Genomic DNA, 25,144 nt, shown 5'->3' on the forward strand with positions numbered 1-25,144 from the left:
ACTCCAGGTCTTTAGTGGGTCCTGATGCCCAAGAGAAGGTTCGGAAGTGCCCTAGGAAGTGCCTATGGGCGGTCCGCCGTCTCTCCCAACAACTCGGAACGTCCTCGTCCTCTGAACCTCTCTGACCAGTTCCAGCGAGTACTGCTGGTAACAATGGGAGTCTAAAGAGACCGGCAGCGGGGGTGGAAAAGAATTATAAGTCAGGCAAAGTCTGCAGGCAGCCGGAAGGGGCGGGGCTGAAGGCCAGGGTTGACGTCCCTCGGCCTGAGGAGCTTGAAGCTCCTAGGCTGGGGGTGAGAGAGGGGCTCCGGTCTGCGAAGCGCGCGGGCAGGGGGCGTGGGAGAGGGTGNGGGGGCGGGGCCGAGGAGCGAGGCTAGGTAGAAAGGGAGAGGGAGACGGGGAGGGGTCGGGTAGGCGGGGTTGCGTGGAAGGGGAAGGGGGACGCGGGGTCGGGTGGGAACGAGGTTGGGTTGGGGGACAGGAGTGCCAAGATCTCATCTTTCCATCCACTCCGCCCTACGATGTTCTTGAGGCCTGGATGATTATGAGACAGGAAAAGGCAAGGTGGCTAACATGAACCTTTCTTCCATGCCCGAACCAGGCCTCCTAAATGTGTGGAACTGCCCCTGGAGCTGTAGCCCTTCACCACCATCTCTACCTCCTTCCTTCTGAGGGATCCTGAAACCTCTGTCATGGAAAAGTACCACGTGTTGGAGATGATTGGAGAAGGCTCTTTTGGGAGGGTGTACAAGGGTCGAAGAAAATACAGTGCTCAGGTGGTGAACAAAGAGGGGTATCTCTTGGGTGGGATTCTGTACCTACGACTACGGTGGAAAATGGGACCAGAATCCCGACCTGTATTCCTGAGGCACTGACTCCCTCATTCCTCTTAGGGAGTATGAGCCTTAATATTGGATTACTTGGGCTCGGGTCCTAGGTCCACCACTTTGTAGCCTTTGAGCTATGGACAAGTTAGTTACCCTCTCAATGTCCGTTTCCTCAATTCTAGAATGAGGATAACAACAGTATCTGATTGATGGGGTTTGAGGATTAAATGTGATTTACGCTGAATTACTATCCTAGTACAGTGTCTGACACCTAGTAAACAATAAATAAATTTTATGTTTATTATTTTTCTCCTCTATCATACCAAGCCAGAAGAGATAAACCACCTGAACTCTTATACTCTCTTCTTCATTTTTTTCTTCCTTCTCTTTCTCCTAAATCTTTTAAATCGTTACCCAGAGTTCTTTACCCAGATCAGAACACCTCTCCCAGAATCCATCAAAGGGAGCTGTCTGGCAGAAGCTGTTTTCTCCTAGGGCAAGGGGTGGGGGAGGCCTGGATAAGGCCAGGGTACCATGGGGAAGGAGACTAGACTAGCAGGTAATGAGAATTTGCTCTAATGGTCTAAAGCCCGAGTTCTGGAGCTCTGAGGTGAATGTTTCAATAGTGCAATTAGGCCTTGACTCTTCTTCATCTTACCACTGACAGGTGGTGGCCCTGAAGTTCATTCCAAAATTGGGACGCTCAGAGAAGGAGCTGAGGAATCTGCAACGAGAGATTGAAATCATGCGGGGTCTGCGGCATCCCAACATTGTACATATGCTTGACAGCTTTGAAACTGACAAAGAGGTGCACTTCGGTTTTGGGTCCCCCTTCCCCAAGAAGAAAGGTCCCAGAGATTTCCTGACCTCAGAATGCATAAATCTGGAGCCATCAGGACCATTGCCTTCTCCCTGCAGGTGGTGGTGGTGACAGACTATGCTGAGGGAGAGCTCTTTCAGATCTTGGAAGATGACGGAAAACTTCCTGAAGACCAGGTATGTTTCCTGGCTCAAACTTCTCCCCTTCCCCTACCTCTTTTCAGCTTAAGGACTGGTAGGGAAACCTGAGGGCACTGAGAGTCACCATTTTGAAAAACTCCTGAGGGAAATAAAAGAGTCCGGGTGTATATGGAGACAGTGTGGTGTGACAGGAAAGTATGTGAACACTGGAGCCAAAAATCTTGGACTACAAAGGTTGACCCTGCCATTTTCTAGCTGGATCTTCGTGGGCGAGTTACTTTAACTTCTTTGTGCTCAGTTTCCTCATTTAAAAATTAACGTAATTATAATGTCTGTCTCATGAGGCTATTGTAAAGATTAGTGAATTAATTCATGTAAAGTGTTTAAAAGAGTATCTGATACACAGTATTCAACAGTTAGCTATTATTATTTTTTAAGATTTTATTTATTCATTTGACAGAGAAAGAGAAAAGAGAGAGCACAAGCAGGGGGAGTGGCAGGCAGAGGGAGAGGGAGAAGCACACTCCCTCCCTATTGCAGGGCTCGATCCCAGGACCCCAGGATCATGACCCAAGCCGAAGGCAGACACTTAACCGACTGAGCCACCCAGGCACCCCTAATTAGCGATTATTAATGCTGTTGCTGTCACTAGGCACCCTTAGGGAAGAAGGGCTAGTGTGGTAGTACCAAAGAGGGCAGAAGGGGATAAGGGTTGTGGTTAAGGCAGGATTCACCAGCAGGATCTAGTGGTTAGCAGTGGGGTTTGGTCAAACACATTCTCCAGCCACACTTATTCTAGAGATTTCTCTGTACACTAGCAAGTAGGCCCCCCTCAGGACTTCCTGATGCAGCATGCTGTCTCCCTCTGAGCATTATTATTTGTAAGTCATCATCTTGCTCATTTTGTGTATCTTATTCGTTTGACTACTTATCTTGAGAAAAAGGACTTCGTCTTATTTAATAACAGCTAATGTATATTAAAGGTTTACTAAGTGCCTAGCACCATTCTGAGTATAGCTTGCTGTAACTTACTTAATTCTTGTAATAACCCTATAAGGGAGGTGGTATTATTATTGTCAGCTTGTAAATGACGCATCTGAGAGTCATGGTGGGATACTTTGCCCATCCATGGTCATTTTTCTTCAATGAGTGAAAGAACAAATGAAAGAATGAATGAATTGGGGGGGCAAGAACTAAGGAAGCTCTCATGGGAAGCTCTGGAAGAAAGAAAAAGAAGAGAAGATCACATCAGTTATTTAGGGAGGTGTCAGTAGGCTCCTTCCTCTGACCTCTCCTTTCTCTCTGCCACCTGTTTGACCCCTAGGTTCAAGCCATTGCTGCCCAGTTGGTGTCCGCTCTGTACTATCTGCATTCCCACCGCATCCTCCACCGAGACATGAAGCCTCAGAACATCCTTCTTGCCAAGGGTGGCGGCATCAAGCTCTGTGACTTTGGGTGAGGAGACTGACCTTCTGTCTCGGCTCCTTGTTTTGCAGGGAGTCTTAGACCACCTGCTTGACTGGCCTGAGCCTCATTTTAGAAGCCAAGCTGGAGATTGGGATTCCTGTTGGGTCTTTAGGAAGGTGCTCTCTGTGTGGGTTTGGGATATCTCACACAGGCCTAGTCAACAGGCCTAGTTTGTATCGATTACACTCTCTCTTTCCATTTCCGTTCCATCATCTCCCCCAGATTTGCCCGGGCGATGAGCACCAACACGATGGTGCTGACATCCATCAAAGGGACACCGCTTTATATGTCTCCAGAGCTGGTGGAAGAACGACCCTACGACCACAACGCAGACCTCTGGTCTGTGGGCTGCATACTGTATGAGCTGGCTGTAGGCACCCCTCCCTTCTACACTACGAGCATCTTTCAGCTGGTCAGCCTCATTCTCAAGGACCCTGTGCGCTGGCCGACCACCATTAGTCCTTGCTTCAAGGTAATGAACAGAAAGGGAGATTACTTTTGCATGAGAAACCTATCTTCCTCTTCCCTCTCCGTTCCCTTTTCCAAAATCTAGGGCAAGATTTTGCCATTACTGAATGAATGCAGGAGCTGGGCCCAGCTGCCTTGCTTTCTACTGCAGGGGCTGATTCTGGGAGGCTGTTCTAAGGTCTGCCAAACTTGGGAATAGCAGCCCCTCCTTGGGGCTTATTCTTTATCACAATGGAAAGGTAATTTCAAGCCACCAGGGACAGATGCTGTCCTTTTACACACCCTCTATTCCACTTATTTCCTCTCACATGCAAGGTCCAGATGAGATCTAGATTTGCCCGCAGAACTGTCAGTCTTCTTCGTGAAAGAAGGACTCTTCAGACATCCCAATACGCAAAGCTAGAGGGGCTAGCTCAGCGGATTAGGGGCAGATGACAGAGGCGGTGCCTGTTGATTGCAGCTAAGCCTCAGTGGGGGAAGGAGGGAGGGAGGAAAAAGAGTTGACCCTTTCTATTCTTATCTAGGGCAAAATTTGGGCCCTCAATGGAATTTAAATGCAAACTTTTCCCAGAGTGCAGTCTCATTATAACTTTCTCTTGCTCTAAGATGAAAAGGGACAAGTTTCTCCCCAACCTGTTCAGTTGGAGAAGCTCAAGTAATTATCAAAAAGAATCTAAACAAAGGAAACTTAAGTGGGTGATAGGCATAGGATATTCCTTCTGCCTTAGAGCAGACATGCAGGCATCTTCGTTCAGCAAGAGCCACAGAGGACACCTTGTCTTAGAACAGTGATCATTATCGACCAGTACCTTCTATTCCTGTTTTAGGCCCAACTGAGGATTTTCCCAAGGATACCTCATAACAGATGTACCCTTTTCAGAGGCAGTCTGCCTTCCCCACCACCATCTGAAGACTTGCTGAAAGATTTCTGTTTTTGCGTGCTCCCAAACCTATCTTTATGTAATGACTTGTGTGTGAGTGTGCTTTTAACCACAAATGCATCTGTTCCTACCCAGCCGCAAACAAAGCCACAGTCAAAGGGAGGGCGCAGTGAGCAGTTTGGACCCCTTTGAGTGTTTGCTTTCTGAAGATGATTGTGAAGGTGACAGAATGTCTCTGGACAAGATGTGGGGCTCTCCAGGAGGGGAGGCAGTGAAGTCTGTTCCTGGAGCCAGGGAAATGGGGCCTAAGGATGAGATTAGAGAGGGTGTGGTCAAGGCCAGCTACTTTGCTGAAGGAATGGAGTCCTGGTCTCCTGCTTCTGCTGGTGAGTTAAAGAGAGCCTGTAGGAAAGCGAAGACCCATGGGGTATTTTTTTCTCTCCACAGAGCTTCCTGCAGGGACTGCTCACCAAGGACCCCACGCAGCGTCTGTCCTGGCCAGACCTCTTACATCACCCCTTTATAGCTGGTCGTGTCACCAGTGAGTCCTTACGGTTCTGGGGGCTTTGGCACTTCCCTGGACTCTTCCCAATCTAGCCCCTTCCCCCAGCGTGTGGACGCAGCACATCTGTTTACCTACCAGCTCGAACTTTCTTCCTTGCCCTTTGCCTAACCTCTGCCACTTCCCTTGCCACCCCACTCCCTCTCTGTCACGTTGTCAAAATGGTCTCCTTCCACAGAAGCCTGAGGACACTGAAGTTGTCTCCGGCCGAGTGGAGATGGTGGCGTGGCTCTAGTGTGATCACATATTCTCCCTCTTCCTTCCCTACAGTAATAACCGAACCAGGAGGCCCAGATTTGGGCACCCCTTTCACCAGTCGCCTACCCCCAGAACTTCAGGTCCTAAAGGACCAACAGGTGCATCGGCTGGCCCCCAAGGGCAATCGATCTCGCATCTTGCGACAGGCCTGTAAGCGCATGGCTGAGGAGGCCAAGCAGAAGGTATGTGGGACAGAGGGGATAGGTGACACGACCAGGCTAGCGACTGGGGAGGTTGAAGAAGGAGGGTTGAGGAGGGGCCGTGAATAGGATTCATACTGCCCTATGGCAACCGAACAGTTTTGATTCAGTCTCCTGCCTACTTCCCACAGAAACACCAGAACACAGGACCTGCCCTTGAGCAAGAGGACAGGACCAGCAAGATGGCTTCTGGCACAACCCCGCTGCCTAGACTAAGAGCCACTCCTCAGGAACCAGGCCTCTTGGCTGGCATCTTGGCCTCAGAAATGAAGAGCAGCTGGGCTGAGTGGGGGGCTGGAGAGGCCCCCCCTGCACCTCGGTGAGGAGGGGATAGCCAGGGATTTACAGGGTGAGGTATCTTGCAGGTCTTTGGCTTTAGCCAAAGCAAATACAACATGGTGCCTGTCACTAGCCACCGCCTCATGGGAGGCGAGTCCTGGGTTCTTGAATTCTGATTCTTGATATTTTCCTGATTCATCAGGAATCGTGGGAATCTTCCTTTCTCTATGCCTCAACTGTACATTAACTGAGAAGGAAAGAATTGTTTCCATGCAAAAGGGAAGATTATTTGAGTTGAGAGCTACAGGTGAAAGCCGCCAAGGTAGACTTGAGAGTAAGATCCAAAGTGGAAAGGCAGTCAAGGATACGTGTGGACGTCAGGCTCCTCTGCTGTGAGCCTGCTTCTTCCTCTCCCACTCCCCCTGCTTGTGTTCCCTCTCTCGCTGGCTGTCTCTATCTGTCAAATAAATAAATAAAATCTTTAAAAAAAAAAAAAAAGGATATGTGTGGAGTGGTCAACGTCCTGTCCTGGCCATATCCTAGAAGAAACCTCTCCCCCTTCCAATCCTGTATGGCTTCTTCTTCATGCTTCTCTTGGACCTAGAGCAAGGAACATGTTAATGAACCCTGAGCCTCACAGGTCCGGAACTCCTCCTATTCCCTGTTTCTCTGGCAGGGAAAACCTCGTCACCCAGGATTGTGAACGAGTTATCCCAGAGCTGAGGCCAGAGGTGGTGGGCCAGCGGAGCATTGATGCAGTGGACCTAGAAAATGAGGTAAGCCCTACAGGCTGCACTTGGCCTTGACCCTGCCATGGGATGTTGGGTCTGGGTAGATATTTTTTCTGGAATAGTGATCCCTGACTATCCCAAGTAGGAGCTCCCCTTGTATTAAAAATTGCTTTCTTATTATCAATTTGTAGATTTTAATTGCATAGTATCTGAACGTGTAATTATAAAAAATTGGAACACATGGGTAAAAATCAAAGTCCCTCTTGAGCCTTACCCCCATCCCAGTGGTGTCTGCTGTTATTAGTTTAGTCTTTCTTCTTCCAAACTTGCTGAATTTTTGCAGATATGTATATGCACGCACAGAAATCTCTAGTTTGGCTGTTTTCTGTTACTGAGTTCACACCATATATACTGTTTTACATTGTGCCTCACTTACCATATGATCTGTTTTGGAGATCCTTCTACATCTGAGCATGTCATTTTGGGGGGGGTTTAACTTTTTATTTTGGAATAGTTCAAACTTAAAGAGTAATTGTGAGGACGCCACAAAGAATTCCTGTATACCCTTCACACAGATTCCCCACCTGTTACAATTCTGCCACATTTGCTTTATGATTCTCTCTCCCTAGATATCTATGGATGGGTAAGGTAAGATGCAATCACGTCCCTTTACCCCTAAATGCTTTAGTGCGTATTTCTGAAGAACAAGACCATTGACCTACACCCACTGCAGTACAATTACAGAAGTTGGAATTTCTTTTTTTAAGATTTTACTTATTTATTTGACAGAAAAAGAGAGACAGCCAGCGAGAGAAGGAACACAAGTAGGGGGAGTGGGAGAGGAAGAAGCAGGTTCCCAGCAGAGGAGCCTGATATGGGGCTCGATCCCAGGACTCTGGGATCACGCCCTGAGCCGAAGGCAGACGCTTAACGACTGAGCCACCTAGGTGTCCCCAGAAGTTGGAAATTTAACACTGATATGATTCTGTTACTTCATCTACAATCCATATTCAAAGTTTGCCAGTTGGTCTAGTGATGTTCTTTATAGGAGAAAACAAATTTTTCCCAGCCCATGCTCCAATCCGGTGTTAGGCATCGTGTTTAGTTGTTACACCTCATTAGTCTCCTTTATTCTGGAATAGTTCCTAGTCTTTCTTTGTTTTTCAGGACTGACTGTTTTGAGGTACACAGGCCAGTTATTTTGTAGAATGTTTCTCAAATTCATACTTCCTCACAATGAGATTCTTTTATGCAGTGTTGGGGGGAGTACTACCTAGGTGATGCAGGCCCCGTTTTATAGTCTTTTTAATAACTTCATAATATTTCCTAAGATGGGTGTGCCATGATTTATTATTCCCTTATTGATTAGCTTTATGACATTTCCAATTGTTTTTCATCATAAACCATGCTGCAGTAGACCTATTTGTAGGTATCTCTTTATGAACACATGCCAGTATTCTCTGAGAGACTTTTCAAGACCCCTCACGTACTGCCAACTAGACCTTTTTAAACTGGTGGTTGAAACAAATACATGTGTGCCGAAGAATTCACTGGTTCTTGCATTTACTCCATGATTCCCCAGGTTGGGCGCTACTACCCTTGAACGTGACACGCTCCTGACCTCTTTCACTCCCCTATGCCTCAGGAACCAGACAGCGACGATGAGTGGCAGCACCTGCTAGAGACCGCTGAGCCTGCGCCCATCCAACTGAAGGCCCCTCTCACTCTGCTGTGCAATCCTGACTTCTGCCAACGCATCCAGGGCCAGCTGCATGAGGCTGGGGGGCAGGTAATGGGCACACGTAATGGGATTTTAGACTATTGTGATCACAGATAAGGCATTAAAAAACATGAGGAGAAAAAGAAAGTTTGTCCCTTTTCAATTCTCTTTCAATTCATCTATTTAATTCAAGATTTGCTAGCCTCCTTTAGTAACACAGAAAGAACAGGCCTTGGCTCTCTAAAAGAAATAAATCAATCTTTTAAAAAAAAGGGCGCCTGGGTGGCTCAGTCAGTTAAATGTCCAACTCTTGATTTCGGCTCAGGTCATGATCTCAGGGTCGAGGGACCCGAGTCCCACCTCTGGTTCCACACTCAGTGGGGAGTCTGCCTGAGATTCTTCTCTCCCTCTCTTTCTGTCCCTCCACCCCCTGCACATGCATGGTCTCTCTTTCTCTCTATTAAATATATCTTTTCTCATAAAGATTTTATTTATTTATTTATTAGACAGCAAGAAGTAACAAGAGAGAGAGCATGAGCAGGGGGCAGGGAGAGGGAGAAGCAGGCTTCCCACTGAGCAGGGAACCTGACGCAGGGCTCAATTCCAGGACCCTGGGATCATGACCTGAGCTGAAGGCAGATGCCCAACTGACTGAACCACCTAGGTGCCCATAAGTAAATAAATCTTAAAAAAAAAAAAAAAAAGAAAGAAAGAACAGGTCTCAATTTTCTCTTTCTGAAGGGAAAAGTATTCATTTGTAGCAGGGGTTGGCAAACTCGGATGGTAGACGTTTTGAGCATTGAAGAGCAAGAGGCAAAAATGGAGGATATTAAGTACTTCTGCAGTGAGAGAAAGCACTTTTCCGCATAATTTTTATTGATGGTGATGTGATCAGCGTTGGGTGTTGTACGCAACTGATAGATTATTGAACACTACATCTGAAATTGATGTACTATATGTTGGCTAATTGAATTTAAATTAAAAAATTTTGTTGATGAAATTAAAAATACAGATGTAAGCATACAAGAGCTTCTAATACAAGTATACTAATGAGAAGAACGAGATTCTTTTTTAAAGGATAACATTTTGTTTAATTGGCATTCATAATTAATGTTGTTTAATCATTCACCGGTTGATGGACATTTGAATTGTTTCCACTTTTCGGCTTTTATGAATAATGTCACCACGAACATTCACGTAGACGTCTTTGTGTGGACATACGCTTTCATTTTTCTTTCTTGGCTATCTAGGAATTGCTGGGTTGAATGGTAATTTATGTTTACCATTTTAAGAAGCTGATAAACTATTTTCCAAAGTGGCTGCCTTATTTTGCATTCCCACCAGCACTGTGTGAGGGGCTCCGTTTCTCCATATTCTTGCCAGCATGTATTGTCTGTCTTTATCACAGCCATTCTAGTGAATGTGAAATCATGTCTTATTGTCATTTTAATTTGGATTTTGTTAATAACTAATGTGGAGCATCCTTTCATGTGCTTATTAGCCCTTTGTATATCTTCTTTGGTGAAATATCTATTCAGTTCTTCTGCTTATTTTTAAACTGGGTTGTTTGTCCCCTTGAGTTGTAAGAGTTCTTTGTATATTCTGGATAGGAGACCTTTATCAGATATGTGGTCTGCAAATATTTTCTCCCAGTCTGTGATTTGCCCTTTTATTTTCATAAGAGTGTTTTTTGAAGCACAAATTTTTTGAATTTTGATGACGTCCAATTACCATTTTTTTCTTTTGTGGATTACGCTTTTGGTGTTATATGGAAGAAATCTTTTCCAAATCCAAAGTCTGGAAGATTTTCTCCTATTTTTTTTCTAAAAGTTTTTTCGTTGGAGCTCTAACATTTAGGTCATTCTGAGTTACTTTTTATATATAATGTGAGGTAGGTTTTTAAGTTCATCTTTTTGCACATGGCTCCACAGTCATCCCAGCACCCTGGGTCCAAGACTCTACTTTCCCCATTGAATTGCCTTGGCACCTTGCACCTCCCTTCTGGCCCTTCCATGCTGTCCTTGTAGTGGGGTGGTAACTTCAGTAGGGAGGCAGGTGAAAAGCTCTGCCTCCAGGTTAAGTCTTGCGGAGTTGGAATTCCAGCTGAACTACTCTTTAGCTGTGTGATAATTGACTCCTTGCTTAACCTATCTAGAGGCTTTAGTCTTCTCATCTGTAAAATGGGTAATTGTGTTTACTGTACAGAGTTATTGTAAAGAGTAAATGAGCAAATAAGTGAAAAGATTTAGAAATAGAGAATGATATATTATAAAGCACTTGACGTAAATGTTATTCTTTTTTGAAGGGTTAACTTTTTAAAGAATAACTGTTTAAAAGTATCACAGTGCCCTTACCTTGCAGGTTCCATATAAATAAGTGGCAGGCTGGATTTGGTCTGTGGGTCATAGTTAAGTCTTGATCTAGAGTTAGATAATACTGTTTTATCTGTCTGGAATTGAATGACATTGTTTTGTGTCTGTTGTTTTTAATCTCTGGAAGTATATAAGCGTGTGTGAGTGCACATGCATGTGTGTGTGCCTGTGTGTGTTTGTGAGTGTGTTTAAGGTGAAGGGCTGGACAAGGGAGGGAGCAGATAGGAATGGCACTGGGTCCCCCAGAGACTGAGGGGAGGTCCCCTTTACTTTGGTCACTGTTGTTGTAAGTCAGGTGACTTGTCCGTGTATATTCTTCTTCTCTGACACTGTTTCCCTTTTTCTCTGTTCTCCTTCCCTGGGTTTTAGAGTTCCAAAGAAAGGAGTGAGAACATTTGGTCTGCTTTGCCAGCTCCTTGGGGACACTGGTATTTGTGACTCTCCTTTTCCCTCTGATAATATCGATGACTGTCTGTTCCCCTCATGTCACCCAGATCCTGAAAGGCATGCTGGAGGGTGGATCCCATATCCTTCCGGCACTCCGGGTCCTGAGCAGTCTTCTATCTAGCTGCAGTGACTCCGTTCCCTTGTACTCCTTCTGCCGCGAGGCTGGGCTCCCCGGGCTCCTGCTCAGCCTGCTCAGACACAGCCAGGAGAGCAACAGCATCCAGCAGGTAAGCCCTACGCCAGGAGCCTCGAGAGGCTTTCAGGAGCTTCTTCACCTTGGCTTTCTCTTCTTCAAATTTCTTCTTCTGTTTCTTCACCTTGGATTTCTATTCGGCCCCCTGCCTTTTCTTTTCTTGCCTCCTGTCAAGTTAGTAGATCACGAGTTGCAAGCTCTGCTGTGCTCTGAGACCAGACGGCTCCTGTCAGGCGGTGAAGTATAGACTCTGGGTCACTGTATGAGGAGTGGGGACCATGAGAAATTGGAGAGCTTGTGCCCAGTCTGTGAATGGGACATCCCCTCGGCTCCAGCTCGCTGTTGCCACGTGAGAACACGTGCCCAGTGGTACCAGCTCGCCCAGTTTTCTAAGAGAAGCTAGAAATCCAGATGTGTACGCACAGTTTTCCAATCTTTAGAGCGCTGTTTGGGGATGTTAAATTCTAGGCTTCTGTTGCCCTGATTTTATAGAACAGAGTACTGAAATTCAGAGATTCGCCAACTCATACACAGGCACTAACTTGAAAATGGTCACAGGGACCATACGTGGAGGAGCTAGGATTGAGGCTCAGTGTGTCTGAGGCCGAATCCCTCCCTGTGCCAGCTGTGTTCTGCTGTGGCCTAGCTGAGAGGACAGAATACTGAAACGTTTAACGGGGCCTCGGCTCAGGTGGCTGGAAGCTGCATTCTGCTCAAGAGTACTAACCTTGAGTGTTGTTAAGAAATTTAGAAAAGAATTTGAGTGATTTTGAAAAACAGAGCCTCCTAAACTCCTAAATGCTGTTCTGGCCAAACAGGACACATTTTCAGGCTACATACAGCCCACTGGCCGCCACTTTGTTACCTCTAGATGTCCCCTCTCTGTCCGAACGCTGTCTTCCCTCTGCCCCTTCCTGTTTGATCAACCTGACTGGGTATAGGACACCTCTTTTTTTTTTTTTATTGCGTTTTCTCTTCTTCGTCTCCATCCTTTTCATTGCCCTTACTCTCTGTCCTCTTCCCTGGCAGCAATGTTGGTATGGGACCTTCTTACGGGACCTGATGGCTGTGATTCAGGCCTACTTTGCCTGCACCTTCAATCTGGAGAGGAGCCAGACAGGTGACAGGTGGGATGAGAGCCAGCTTTGCTCCTTTGGCCCCTTTGGCTTCAATTTCTACCCCCATTTCTTCCCCTCTCTGTTAGGAACAGGCTAAGTAAGGAGAACCCGACAGGTTAGGGGTCAGCTGACTGACTGCTGAGGGTCTAGCTAGTCCTTCTAAGGACTCAGAGACCCCTCTAAGTTTATCCCAAGACTTGCAGGTTCTAAGGGTCACCATACACTAAATGGAAGGGTCACAATAGGTGAATAACCTAGAGAAAATTGCAAAGAAGGGGCTAGGAGGATGTATATAGAAGACTGTGTGTGTGTTTAGCAGAGGAGAGGGGAGGGAGCAGTCTGAGATGTTCCTTTGCAGAGATCCTCCTGCCTGCCCAGAATTGACCCATTTACCACATGTGGGCTCTTAGAGAGATGGGCTATTTTTTCCCAGCCTACAGATGTTTCAGGAGGCTGCCAACCTCTTTCTGGACCTGTTGGGGAAATTGCTGGCACAACCAGATGATTCTGAGCAGACCCTGCGGAGGGATAGTCTTATGGTAATCTGTTCCCTGGCCCAGGTTTCTGTCTTTGATGTCTTTCCCCACGTTTCTGCCTTTCCCTTTCTTATAACTCTATGGGGTTAGGTCAGGGTAATACAACCAACATTTACCGACCACGTGCCACATGAGTAAGGGAAAGTCCCCGTCTTCGAGGGACTAGAAATAGTCTAGTAGGGGAGACGAAAAATGATCAAGGACAACAGTGCGAGAAGTACATTAAAACTTATATAAAACTTGTATGAAATATAGAAGCACCACTGAAGAAGATAAGATTAATGCTATTTGGGGAGTCATAGAAGAAGTCTTGGAGGAAGTCATCTTTGGTAGGATTTGAAGAACGCATAGCAGTTTGCCAGGTGGGTGAGGCAGGACGTAGGGAGGACATTCCAGGCAGAAGGAGCAGTGCATAGAAAGATCTAGAGGCATTAAGCACTGTGGCCTATTTCAGGAAACCACATTCCTTCTCAAAGAGACTTGCAGATGGGCTAGTATTTCCCAAACTTATTTGTCCTGTGGACCAATAAACTAGTGGGTTCTCGCCCCTGGACTCTGGAGGTGAGGGACAGGAGAATGGAAGATTGAACAAGAAGATAGCTGAGTTCTGACTGATCTCAGAGGAGACAGAGAGGAACATCAGTAAGGAAGTAAGCCATTGCCTAGTCATTGTTCAAACTGACATTGAGGGACACAGATCTGGGCTGCATTTCTGCCTCAGCTAGGAGTCCATTCAAACTCTTCTAGTCTGAGAGCCAATGTTAAAGTCCCTCACCCATTCAAGTCAGGAAGCTTTTTCAATGTGTAACCTAAGTTTTGGCCATCAGGAATTTACGTTATTGGCTAGCATTTATCCTATATGTCACTGTGGAGTGAGTGCATAGGGAGTTTGGAATAAACACCCCTCCTCCCGAAATTCTGAACCAGTAGGACTGGGTTGGGAGGGACCCAGGAATCCTCAGGAATTCTCATACTCATGGTCTATAGATAACACTTTGAGAAGCATCATCAGGGGGCAGCTGATCAGAGAATAGAAGGATTGCCATCTAAAATTGCCATCCTTGGAACGTGAAAGCAATTATAATGCATTTTCTGTGCAAGGGATACTTTGAATGCCACAGCTGGTCCCTCTGGGTTTTCTCCTTTTTTTCCCAGGTTCTCTGGGGGATTCTTGCTCCTTACTCTAAGCCCCCTCACTTCTCTACTGCCCTAATGTCGTCAACCCCGCCCTTGTCTCCCTTAGTGCTTTACTGTTCTGTGTGAAGCCATGGATGGGAACAGCTGGACCGTCTCCAAAGCCTTTTACTCCAGCCTGCTGACTACGCAGCGGGCAGTGCTGGATGGGCTGCTTCACGGCTTGACAGTTCCCCAGCTCCCTTTCCACACACCCCCAGGTAACCAGAGTAGGGGTGGAGGTTCTCTTGAGTCCGGAGCAACTCTGGCTCTGCACCCCCCCCCCACCGACTGCCATTGCCTTGAATAGTGCCTGGCATTCAGTGAGTGCTCAGTGACTGTGCACTGAAAGAATGAACGGGGATCTGAGAGAAACAACCAGACCCCACCCTGCGTTCTTCGCCTTTCTCCATAGGAGCCCCCCAAGTGAGCCAGCCACTGCGGGAACAGAGTGAGGATCTGCCTGGAGCCATGTCCTCCGCGCTGGCAGCCATATGCACGGCCCCGGTGGGGCTGCCCAGCTGCTGGGAAGCCAAGGAGCAGGTCTGAGCTGCAGTCTCTGGTTCCTCTCATCCATGTTGCCAGAGATGAGGGAGCTGGCCTCAGTTTCTCAGAAAGACAGAAAAATTAGCATTGATGCTTCCCCTTACTCTGCACTTTCAGAAACTGATGCTCTCCCACCCTGGATCTGGGCCACTTGTAGAACATGATGTCACCAAAATCCCAGAGCCCTTGGCCAGCTGGTTAGAGAGCTCAGTGACAAACTGCCCGTGTGGCAGGGTAGCTGATCTGAAGCCACCCATGATGCTTCTTCAAGGGCTCAGGATTTAGATTTCCTGCCCCCCTTTTGGCCAACAACACTTTCTTCTGTACCTGCCTACACTAGGGCAAAACTAGGCCAGGACCTTTGGTTCTCCGTTGGCCATGAGGACTGGGGATGGGATGGGGTCTGAGGTTCCTGGTGAATCTGAGGGAGAGTGGCTAGCAGGGGTGAGAAACCTGATTCATTGGAGATAGGAGAGGAATAGGCTGGGAATCCTGGGAATGGGATGGAGGCTTGGGCTGTGTCCCTACAGATCTCTCAGCATTTGGCGAATCAGCTCACTGAAGACAACAACCAGCTGAGGCCGTCCCTCATCTCTGGCTTGCAGCATCCCGTCCTGTGCCTCCACCTTCTCAAGGTACTGCCTGTCCCAAACCGTTGGGACTTCAGGTTTCTTTTCTTTTCTTTTTTCTTTAGGGGGGAAGGGACAGAGGGAGGGGGAGAATCTTAAGCAGGCTCCGTGCTGGGCGTGGGATGCGGGGCTCCGTCTCATGACTCTGATATCATGACCTGAGCCAAAATCAAGAGTTGGATACTTAACCTACTGAGTCACCCATGCGCCCCCAGGTTTCTTTTTAATCCCCAGGACTAAGAGAGAAAGACACTGAGAGAGACAAGAGATCCCAGAGGGTCCCTTTCTGCTTCTAAATGTATTCCACTGAGATGGCCCCACTGTTATTCAGTCCTCATCAGAACAGAGAAGTAGCCCGATCTCACTGACTTATAGCAAGAGGTAGAAATGACCTGAGCGTCTCTAATACCCCTGTGGAGGATTCTAGATCAGTTGAGAGGCCAGCCTGCTTCTCAGCTCAGGGGCCGCTCGGCCTCACTGACAGACTGCTTCCCACTCCCTTAGGTTCTCTACTCCTGCTGCCACGTCAGCGAGCACCTGTGCCATCTTCTAGGGCAAGAGCCCCTGGCCTTGGAGTCACTGTTGATGTTGGTCCAGGGCAAGGTAGGCCAGCAACACAGGTGTATCGTGGTGGCCCCACTGTCTCAATCAGAAATTGCTCTGCTATCTTAGGTTTCCTTCATAGGTAAAGGTGGTGGATTGGGAAGAGTCTACCGAAGTGGCCCTCTACGTCCTCTCCCTTCTTGTCCTCCGGCTGCAAGATCTGCCTTCTGGGTAAGTCATAAAGTGGGGTCTCTTCACTGGAGTCTTCCATCCCCATAGCTCACCCTGATGTAGAAATGAGAAATGGCACCTTGCAGCCTGTCCTTAGGACGGACTGGGATAGAGAGAGTGAAGTCTTCTCTACAAAGAGCAGACCTCGCTTCCTACCGACTTTGTGTCTTGGCGATGGTCCTTCAGTCTCTGTGGAGAGTGCTGTCTAGCGGGGAGGGAGGCCACTCACCAGCCTCCTTTCCCTCGGCTGCACCCTTTGATGTATCTCCTTTTTCCAGAATGGACAAGCTAGGCAATGAGATTGCTACTCTGTTTACCCATTCACACATCGTCTCTCTCGTGGTGAGTTTTCAGCTTTCCTCTTCCTCCCCTTTTCACCCTGCTGTCCGGTCCTTTGGGGAGCACAGGCGTCACTGTCCCATGAGCAGCGGGTTCTGAGGCATCCGTGGGGCCTGACAGAGACCTATCCTCTCTGCCTGTCCTGCCTGCTGCGTGGATTCAGACGTTCCTTCTCCTCTGACTCCTCCCAGAGTGCAGCAGCCTGTCTGTTGGGACAACTTGGTCAGCAAGGGGTGACCTTCGACCTCCAGCCTGTGGAGTGGATTGCGGCGGCCTCACACGCTCTGTCTGCCCCTGCGGAGGTGAGGTGGGCCAGGGAGGACACAGACGCCTTCTCTCTGACTCAGACCCAGGACTCCATTCAGGGGAAAAGACTGCAGCGCCAGCACGCCTAGGGCAAACCAAGGAGTGGGGAAAGGAGCCAAGGAGTCTTTCCTTTCCTCTCTGTCTGCCCCCAGATAACAGCCCCCTCTGAGCCCCGACTGGCAGGCAAAGAAGGAGAGAGGGAGGGGGACCCAAGTTACCAGAGGATGAGATTTCCCTGCCTGCTTTAGTCCCTTCCTCCAGCAGCTCCTGCTCCTGTTGTTAAGATCCTTTCAAAACCCTCATATCTTCCCCTCTGCCTGCAGTTGGCACTCCTGGTCCCCCCTCCTTCTCCTTAACTGAGATGGAAAAGGTGGCTGGCATCCTGAGAACTCTTCAGGAATCTGGTCCACCGCATAGCCTCCTTTCCACTTTCTCCTTTTCCAGGCCTTACCCCCTCCCCCTCCTCTTTAGATACTTTGGAACCCATATTTATGTCATTTTGTAAAAAGAAGGATAGATTTTATATTCAGATGATTGTCATCCTTACAGGCACAGAATTCCTTACAACTTAGGAAGCACTTCACATGTTATCCCACAACATGCTTGAAAGAGAGACACATGAAATGTAATGATACTCACCTGATTTTTCTAGATGAAGTTGAACTTCAGAGAGGTGGTAGGGACGGCATTCCTATTCATCCAGGAGCCCCAGTCAGAAACCTGGGAGTCCTCATAGACTGCGCCCTCTGCTCCATTATTCCCCCATCTAGATGGTTCCCCCAGGCCCCATGTGTTCAGCCCTCCTGTCATCTCTCAGATCTTTTGCTGCCTGCCACTGTCCCTGCCCTGCCTTTGTTTGTGTGCACGTCATCCATCTTGCACTGTGGCATTTGCCTGCTAAGGGACCTCTTTTCTAGACTCTCCTCTCCAGTCTATTCTCTTCACTGCCACCAGGGTGAGCTTTCTTAAAAGTCTAGTCATTTGTTCAACCAACAGGCATTTAGCACAGAAATCCGTATTGAGGACCAGACACTATTCTGGGCTTTGAGGATACAGCAGTGAATAAAAGAGACAAAAATCTTGCCCATATGGACCTTGCATAAATCCTCAGTGGCTTCCCGCTGCTTCCAGGATAAAGTCCAAACTCCTGTACCCTCTCCTCAAAGCTCATCTGTTTCCTCTGGGCTCTTAATCCTGTGGTACCAGGACTTACCACTTCCAAAGGTCACTGTCGTCGTTCATGAGCTGCTTTCTTTATGCTATGAGTACTACTTGTAATGCTGTCCCTTCCTACCACCTCCTTCACTTGACTGCCTTTTAAACTTTTCGTTCATCAGTGTCCTACCTCCAGAAGGCAGAGTTAGGCCCTCTCCACTGTGTCTCCGCCCCCACCTCCACCCCACCCTCTTGTCCAGCAATTGTCTTCCTACCCTACCAGACTATGGGTCCTTGGGGTAGAGGTAGTCATTGAATGAATAGCCAGGAGCCAAGACTCCTAGGTCCAGAAGCGCTCTTCCCACTGCCCCGGGCTGAGGAAGAGCTCTTTCTGCTGGACCAGGAGTTGCTTGCAGAGGACCTGCATTCTTCCTGCCTCTCTCCAACAGGTCCGGCTGACCCCACCCGGTGGCTGTGGATTCTATGACGGCCTCCTCATCCTCCTGTTGCACCTCGTTACCCAGGTACGGGTGCATCCGAGGTTGAACCGCTAGGCAATAGGAATGAAGCAACCAACACTCGCCTCTTTTGTCAAACTAGGGTGCCCGTGATAGCCTTCGAATGGGCCCACCTGCCCTCAGCATGGACCCTTTCTGGGGAATCACAGCTGCCTCCCTCAGGATTCAGTGGGGGAGGAGAGCTGTAATTCCCTGATTTCCAGAAGACACACACATGGGTTAAGATGTGAGAAGAAAGGGAACACAGACAACCGGGAAATCCCAGATTGTTGGGAAAACAGAGGAATTATTTCTAGGACTCTCTTTCCTTGTAGGTCAGGGATAAGGGGGAGGCATTTTGAGGCCTGATTTCGATCTCCCTACCCACCCACCCTCCTTCAATTTCCTCTCCAGCCAGGGAAGGGTAGCCTGATAAGGGACGTGGCTAGCTCAGAAATGTGGACTGTTCTGTGGCACCGCTTCTCCATGGCCCTAAGGCTCCCCAAGGAGGTGTCTGCACAGGAAGAGGAGCCGTCACTGTCCAGGCCACAAAGCCCAGAGCCAGACTGGACACTGATCTCACCCCAAGGTATCTTTCCATCAACATGGCCTCCGTTGTGGGGCTGAAGTATTGAGCCCTCTTCAAAGAAGGCAGCCCAGCCCTGGATCAGCCCACAGAGATTGCTACGACTGTTGTCGCCTGGGGAGAGGATGGTGCGGGCTACGCTGGGTGGGAAAGGGACTAAGTAGGTGGAAGCTCGGAGAGCCCTGGAGAAGCAGGAGCTCCCGGGCCTCTTACCTGTTCCACTGGGTCTCCATTCTGGGTGTTTCCAGGCGTGGCAGCCCTGCTGAGCCTGGCCGTGGCCACTTTCACCCAGGAGCCCCAGTTATGCCTGAGTCACCTGTCACAGCATGGAAGTATCCTCATGTCCACCCTGAAGCATCTGCTTTCCCCCAGCTTCCTGCATCAGCTGGGCCGGGCGTGAGTTGGAGCTAGAGGAGGGAGACCAGATGGTCCAGAGAGTCTTCAGGGTGGGGTGGGGAGAGGGGAGGCAGGAGAGCCGTAGCTGACAGCTTGAGCTACGAGGAGAGCAGTGGGATTGGTGAGGTTGGGGAAGGGGAGCCGGACTCTGGGATTTGAGAAGGGGGGTGAGAATGGTAAAGGGTGGGTGAGCAAGACCGAGTCAATCCTTCCGCACTGCCCTCCTTAGGCCTCATGGGTCTGAGTTTCTGCCCCTCGTGGTGCTCTCCGTCTGCCAGCTCTTCTGCTTTCCCTTCGCCCTGGATGTGGATGACGACCTCCTCGGGGGCGTCTTGGCTGACTTGGGAGACTCAGAAGTCGCAGCCCACCTGCTGCAGGTACTTGGGAAGCTACTCAGGCACGCAAGTCGGGGAGGAAGATGGCCAACCTCGTGTTCTCAAATTCACTTGCCAACAGCTCCAGGGCACTCTTGGGCCCCTGGAAGAGTGGAGGGTCTGGCTCCATCTAAGAGTTGGGAGTGGAGAAAGCATTTGGGCCTGAGCAGAGGCATTGGCTGGCCCTGGGGCTGGCACCTCCTCTCTCCATCCGTCCCTCCTCTAGATCCGTTGGAGGACCATGGGGAGGACATCCCAGTCTAGGCACTGGAGACTCAGCTCCTCAGCCAGGAATCATTTCTCTGGCAATTCTTGGCACTAAGAAGTGGGCCTTTGAAGGCGGAGAGACCGCGTCCTTGCAGAGCAAGGAATGATCTTGCACCTGTTCCCCCGGGCTCCCCACCATGTCTCACGTGGCGGGCTTGGGTCAGGTCTTCCAGTTCTCTGTGGTGTTTCTCAGCATAGCTTGGCTTTTCTCTCTGCCAGAGCTTGGGCTCCTTTGAGCTACCCTGCTGCAGTGAGTGTTCCCTCTCCCTGAACCCCTCTTGCCTGCTGCCCTGCCCCTCTTTCCCCAGGTCTGCTGCCACCATCTTCCGTTGCCTCAAGTTGAGTTGCCCGTCAGTCTCCTCACACGCCTGGCCCTCACGGATCCCACCTCTCTCAACCAGTTTGTGAATGCGGTGGCTGCCTCCCCTAGAACTGTCATCTCCTTCCTCTCAGTTGCCCTCCTGGGTGACCAGCCACTGCTAACCTCCGACCTTCTCTCCCTGCTGGCCCACACAGCTCGAGTGCTGTCTCCCAACCACTTGTCCTTTATCCAAGAACTCCTGGCCGGCTCTGATGAGTCCTACCGGCCCCTGCGGAGTCTCCTGGGCCATCCAGAGAATTCTGTGCGTGCGCGCACTTACGGGCTCCTGGGACACTTGCTGCAACACAGCATGGCCCTGCGTGGGGCGCTGCAGAGCCAGGCTGGGCTGCTCAGCCTCCTGCTCTTGGGGCTTGGAGACAAGGAGCCTGCTGTGCGGCGCAGTGCCAGCTTTGCTGTGGGCAACGCAGCCTACCAAGCTGGTCCCCTCGGCCCTGCCTTGGCCGCTGCGGTACCCGGTATGACCCAGCTGCTTGGAGACCCTCAGGCTGGCATCCGGCGCAATGCCGCATCGGCTCTGGGCAACTTGGGGCCTGAGGGGTTGGGGGCAGAGCTGTTACAGTGCCAAGTCCCTCAGCGGCTCCTAGACATGGCGTGCGGAGACCCCCAGCTAAACGTGAAGGAGGCCGCCCTCATTGCCCTCCGGAGCCTCCGGCAGGAGCCCTGCATCCATCAGGTACACCCCTGGGGACTCGTGGACCCCGACAATGGGGTTGTATTTCACAACATTTTTCTGAGGTCGTCTTTAAGGAATTGGGACACCCACAGATCCCCTGTCCGGAAGTGGAAAATGACAAACTCATCTCCCATCTCCCACCCTGGAAAAGGGAAGGAGTGCAGGAGAGGGCTCCAATGAGTGGGAAGTTCCTGGCATCTCAAGGACCAGGGTTTCTGTCTTGAGGCTGTGTGGGAAGGAGGTGAGGACACACTAGGCCATGTTGAGGCGTTGAGGGATTTTATCCTGGGGGCCGTGAAGTGGCTGTCTTTTTTCAGCACTCACCACGTGACAAGCAGCATGCTGAACATTTTACCTTTATTATCTGGTTTAAGCTATTATGGTCCTCATTTTGCAGGTGAGGACACTGAGGCACTGAGAATTTGAGAACTTGTCCAAGTTACAAAGCTAGTTTGGGGGACTGGACTTCTGAGCTCAGAAGCCTGAGTCCTGAGCCCCACACCTTAACCACTGCTTTATTCTGTTTTTTCTGCCTGGTATATAAAGTGGCCTAGTGGAAATCACACATCTACCTCTGATAAGGCTGAACATCCAAATTATTATAATGCAGTGTGGTAGCATTGGATGGTCCATGCGGAACAGACATTTTGACGGGATGGCAGTGATATAAATTATAGGACTTTCTGGCAATCTCTGTGGAAGTAATGAAAGGGATTCTCAGTGGTAATGAGGTTAAGGCCCACTGATCAGGATCCACAGCTGTGAATCGCACTTTTGACTGACTGTCACGATGGCACGTATTACCTTCCCAGGGACAAATGCACAGATCCCTCGGTGCCTCGGTTTCATGGTGTATAACCAAAGCGAATGGGAGTAGACCTCTGGTCTTGATGAGCCCCCTCTAGACTGAGTTCCCAAGAGCCCATTTTCTTTTTCTTTCTTTTCTAGAGTGGGAATTGCTGGGCCATGTTGTATTCTGTCGTCTGCTCTCTGTCCCACAGGTGCTGGTGTCCCTGGGGGCCAGTGAGCGATTAGCCATGCTCTCTCTGGGGAATCAGTTACTGGAGCCCAGCAGCCCCCGGCCTGCCTCTGCCAGACACTGCAGGAAACTCATTCACCTCCTGAGGCCAACCCACAGCACGTGATCTCAGATTCCTGCAGTCCATCCTCCAGCCGTTGTTGCCCCCTTGTTGCCAACCTCTCCTTTTTCTACTACATGAGCCACCAACTCAACCAAGAGCGAAAGAGACTAAAAAAAAAAAGAGAGAGAGAGAGAGATAAGCTGCAAGTCAACTGATTTGAGAACAAGAAGCTAGAAAAGATTTATGTATAAAGCTCCCTCCTTTCCCCAGGTACTGATTTCAACCAGTAAACTTCATTGATGTTGGTGCCAGAGAAGATTCCTTCCTTTTCTACATCGAAGGCTCTTTCTCCAGTCATGTGCCTTTAATCCCAAGAACATGCCTCCGGGACGTCAGGGAGGCACCTTCTATCTGAGAGCTCTCTTCCTTTCTGGAGCTCCTATAATCCTTCTAGCAGGTTCCTGCCTTAGTGCACTGGACCCAGGACAGTGATGAAGACAGAGCCTGTCTCACCTCTAAGCAATAAATGCCATCAGTCCCTGCTATGGATGGTTCCCTGACCCGCAGTCCACATTCCCATCCATGGATTAGGGTGGAGAGTCTTTCTTTTCGGTTTTTCTTTCTTTCTTACTTTTTTCCTTTCCCTCCCTTCCTGCCTGCCTGCCTTCCTTCCTCTCTCTCTTTCTTTTTCTTTCTTGCCTTCTTGCCTTCCTACCTTTCTTCTGCTCATCCTTCCTCTGAAAACTCTTGTCATAAAAGGTATACCTCACCTTACTTGGAGCTGCCAGGGTAAGAGGTTGGGGGGCTCAGCTCCTCTCAGCTGTTGTGTGATGCTGGAAGCACTTGTGTCCTGTTCACACAAGATCCCGGTTTGGGAGCTTCTTTATTATATCTCTTCTGCCTTCCGGCTTCCTCCATCCCAGATGAGCTACACGTGGCCTCCTACTTCCAAGCCAAGGCCAGTGGAGCTGAAATAGGGAGGGATAGGATTAAAAAGAGACGTACACTGGATTGCTTTGTGATCTCAGCCTTAGTGACAAGTTTTGATGTTTGATGGAGTTTCAATGTATAGGGAAGCCCAGCTGCCTGAGAAGGGCAGCTGTTTATGGACATTGTGCATTTTACCGGAAAGAGATGTTTGGCAGACCCATTAGTTAGAGTCGCTATCCAGCTGGAAACACTGAAAGCTTAAACCTCGACTCTGTAGATGGTTTGCAACAAGCTTCCCAGGACCCTGATTTCTCCATCCGTAAAATGGGGAGACTCCTTTTTGTCCTTCCTAAATTCTAATTGTTTTCGAAATGAAAGATGAGTAAAGTGCCCTTATTTTTTTTTTAAAGATTTTATTTATTTATTAGAGAGTGTGTGTGCACAAGTTGGGGGGGTGGGAAGAGCAGAGAGAGAGGGACAAGCAGACTCTGTGCGGAGCCTGACTCAGGGCTCGATCTCACACCCCTGAGATCATGACCTGAGCCAAAATCAAGAGCCAGACACTCAACTGACTGAACCACCCAGGTGCCCCAGGTGCCCTTATTTTTATAAGTAATTTTCTTTAGCCCTCATCTTCATTGTGCATTGTCTGTGTTTATATTTTAGCAAAAATAACTTTTTTTGCCTAGAGACCACTATAATTTCCTCCTATCCCGATTATTTCAGTTCGGTTCACCATTGAGTCCTTTCTCTGTGCCTGGTACTGTTCTGGACACTGGAGATAAGCAATGCATGTCCGTCATAGAGTTTCCATTCTGGTAGGGAAGACAATGAACTTACTAACATCAGCGAATTCCATAGAGCACATAGAGAGGTGAGAAAAGCTCTGGAGAAAAATTAAGCACAGGATGAGGAGTGCTGAGTTGGATGGTCAGGTGAGGCCTCACTGAGATGACCTTTGAGCAGAGACTTGAAGGTTATGAAGGAATGAGCAGTGCAGCTATCTGAGGGAAAATTTGAGGCAGAGACAATACTCACTTCAAGGGCCCTGAGACGGAAGCGAGCCTTGGGGGGCTTGAGGAGCTGTGGGGAAGGCCATTTCGGATGGAAGATGTGAAGAAGGGGGAGAATAGTAGAGATGGGGACAGGAAGATAGTGGGGACCAGATGTTGTAAGCCTGTAGACCTACTACTTTGAGTAAAGTAGGCATCTAATGGAGAGTTTTGACAGAGATATGATGTGATCTGCCTTATATTCTGAGAGATTACTCTTCGTTCTGGTGTTGTGCATGGACTCTGAAGAATGGGGAGGGGTGGCAGCTGGGAGGCAGGGTGAGTGGGTAGGAGGCTGCAGTAGTACCAATGGAATGGTGAAAAGTCGATTTTGAATCTATTTTGAACATGGAGCAAATAAGATTTTTTAACTGATTGGATGTGGGGTGTGAACAAAGGAAAGTAGACAAGGAGGACTCCCAGATTTTTGGCCTAAGCAATTGGGAAAATGGGATTGCCATTAACTAAAATGAGGAAGGCTATTAGTGGAGTGGTAATGGGTGGGAAAATTCAAGTTCGGTTTTGAACATGTTAAGTCTATTAGTTGGAAATTTTTAAACACACAAAAGTAGAGACATGAATTCAGTGAACTGCATTACGGTTCCAACAGCTGCCGTATCTATTCTTTTTCTATTCAAGTATTTTATTTTATTTTTTATTTTTTTTCTTCAAGTATCTTAAATCAACTCTCAGGAAACATATAATGTTACCCATAGTACTTTGGTGTATATCTTTAACAGATCAGAACTTCTGTTTTTGTTTTTAACAAAGCCACAGTACTTCACTAAGATTTGTCTGGATTCAGGCAAATACAGTATTGTATTTTAAAATCTAGATTTTTTTCCCCCTAAAAGATGAACTAGGAAGAATTACCTTGGGAAAGAATTATTTTCCCCCCAAATAATTCATTAAATACTAGCTAGAAATACCTTGCTTGTCTGGTGCATAAAATATTTGATGTAGA

At 48.6% G+C, this 25,144-nt stretch overlaps 1 protein-coding gene across 5 annotated transcripts; it reads left to right on the plus strand.

Moving 5' to 3' along the window:
- Positions 1-9: 9 nt before the first annotated feature.
- Positions 10-23,537, plus strand: STK36 (serine/threonine kinase 36). 5 transcript variants are annotated; one of them, XM_019807309.2, is made up of 27 exons: positions 10-147; positions 602-776; positions 1,495-1,635; positions 1,746-1,823; positions 3,112-3,242; positions 3,477-3,726; positions 5,051-5,144; positions 5,436-5,605; positions 5,755-5,942; positions 6,579-6,678; positions 8,279-8,422; positions 11,220-11,399; positions 12,395-12,492; positions 12,917-13,022; positions 14,263-14,413; positions 14,608-14,735; positions 15,269-15,373; positions 15,872-15,970; positions 16,053-16,141; positions 16,420-16,483; positions 16,672-16,782; positions 18,391-18,465; positions 18,853-19,027; positions 19,273-19,420; positions 19,650-19,797; positions 20,370-21,116; positions 22,118-23,537. In XM_019807309.2, exons 2-27 carry the CDS (start codon positions 693-695, stop codon positions 22,259-22,261), a joined length of 3,948 nt encoding a protein of 1,315 aa, XP_019662868.1. In that variant the 5' UTR covers positions 10-147; positions 602-692; the 3' UTR covers positions 22,262-23,537. The 5 variants fall into 5 exon arrangements, with proteins under 5 accessions (XP_019662868.1, XP_002913745.1, XP_034511064.1 ...); XM_002913699.4 differs by lacking the exon at positions 10-147 and adding an exon at positions 189-293; XM_034655173.1 differs by lacking the exon at positions 10-147 and adding an exon at positions 357-377.
- Positions 23,538-25,144: the final 1,607 nt, after the last annotated feature.

Source organism: Ailuropoda melanoleuca, chromosome 2 (assembly GCF_002007445.2).
Source record: "Ailuropoda melanoleuca isolate Jingjing chromosome 2, ASM200744v2, whole genome shotgun sequence".
NCBI lineage: Eukaryota > Metazoa > Chordata > Mammalia > Carnivora > Ursidae > Ailuropoda > Ailuropoda melanoleuca.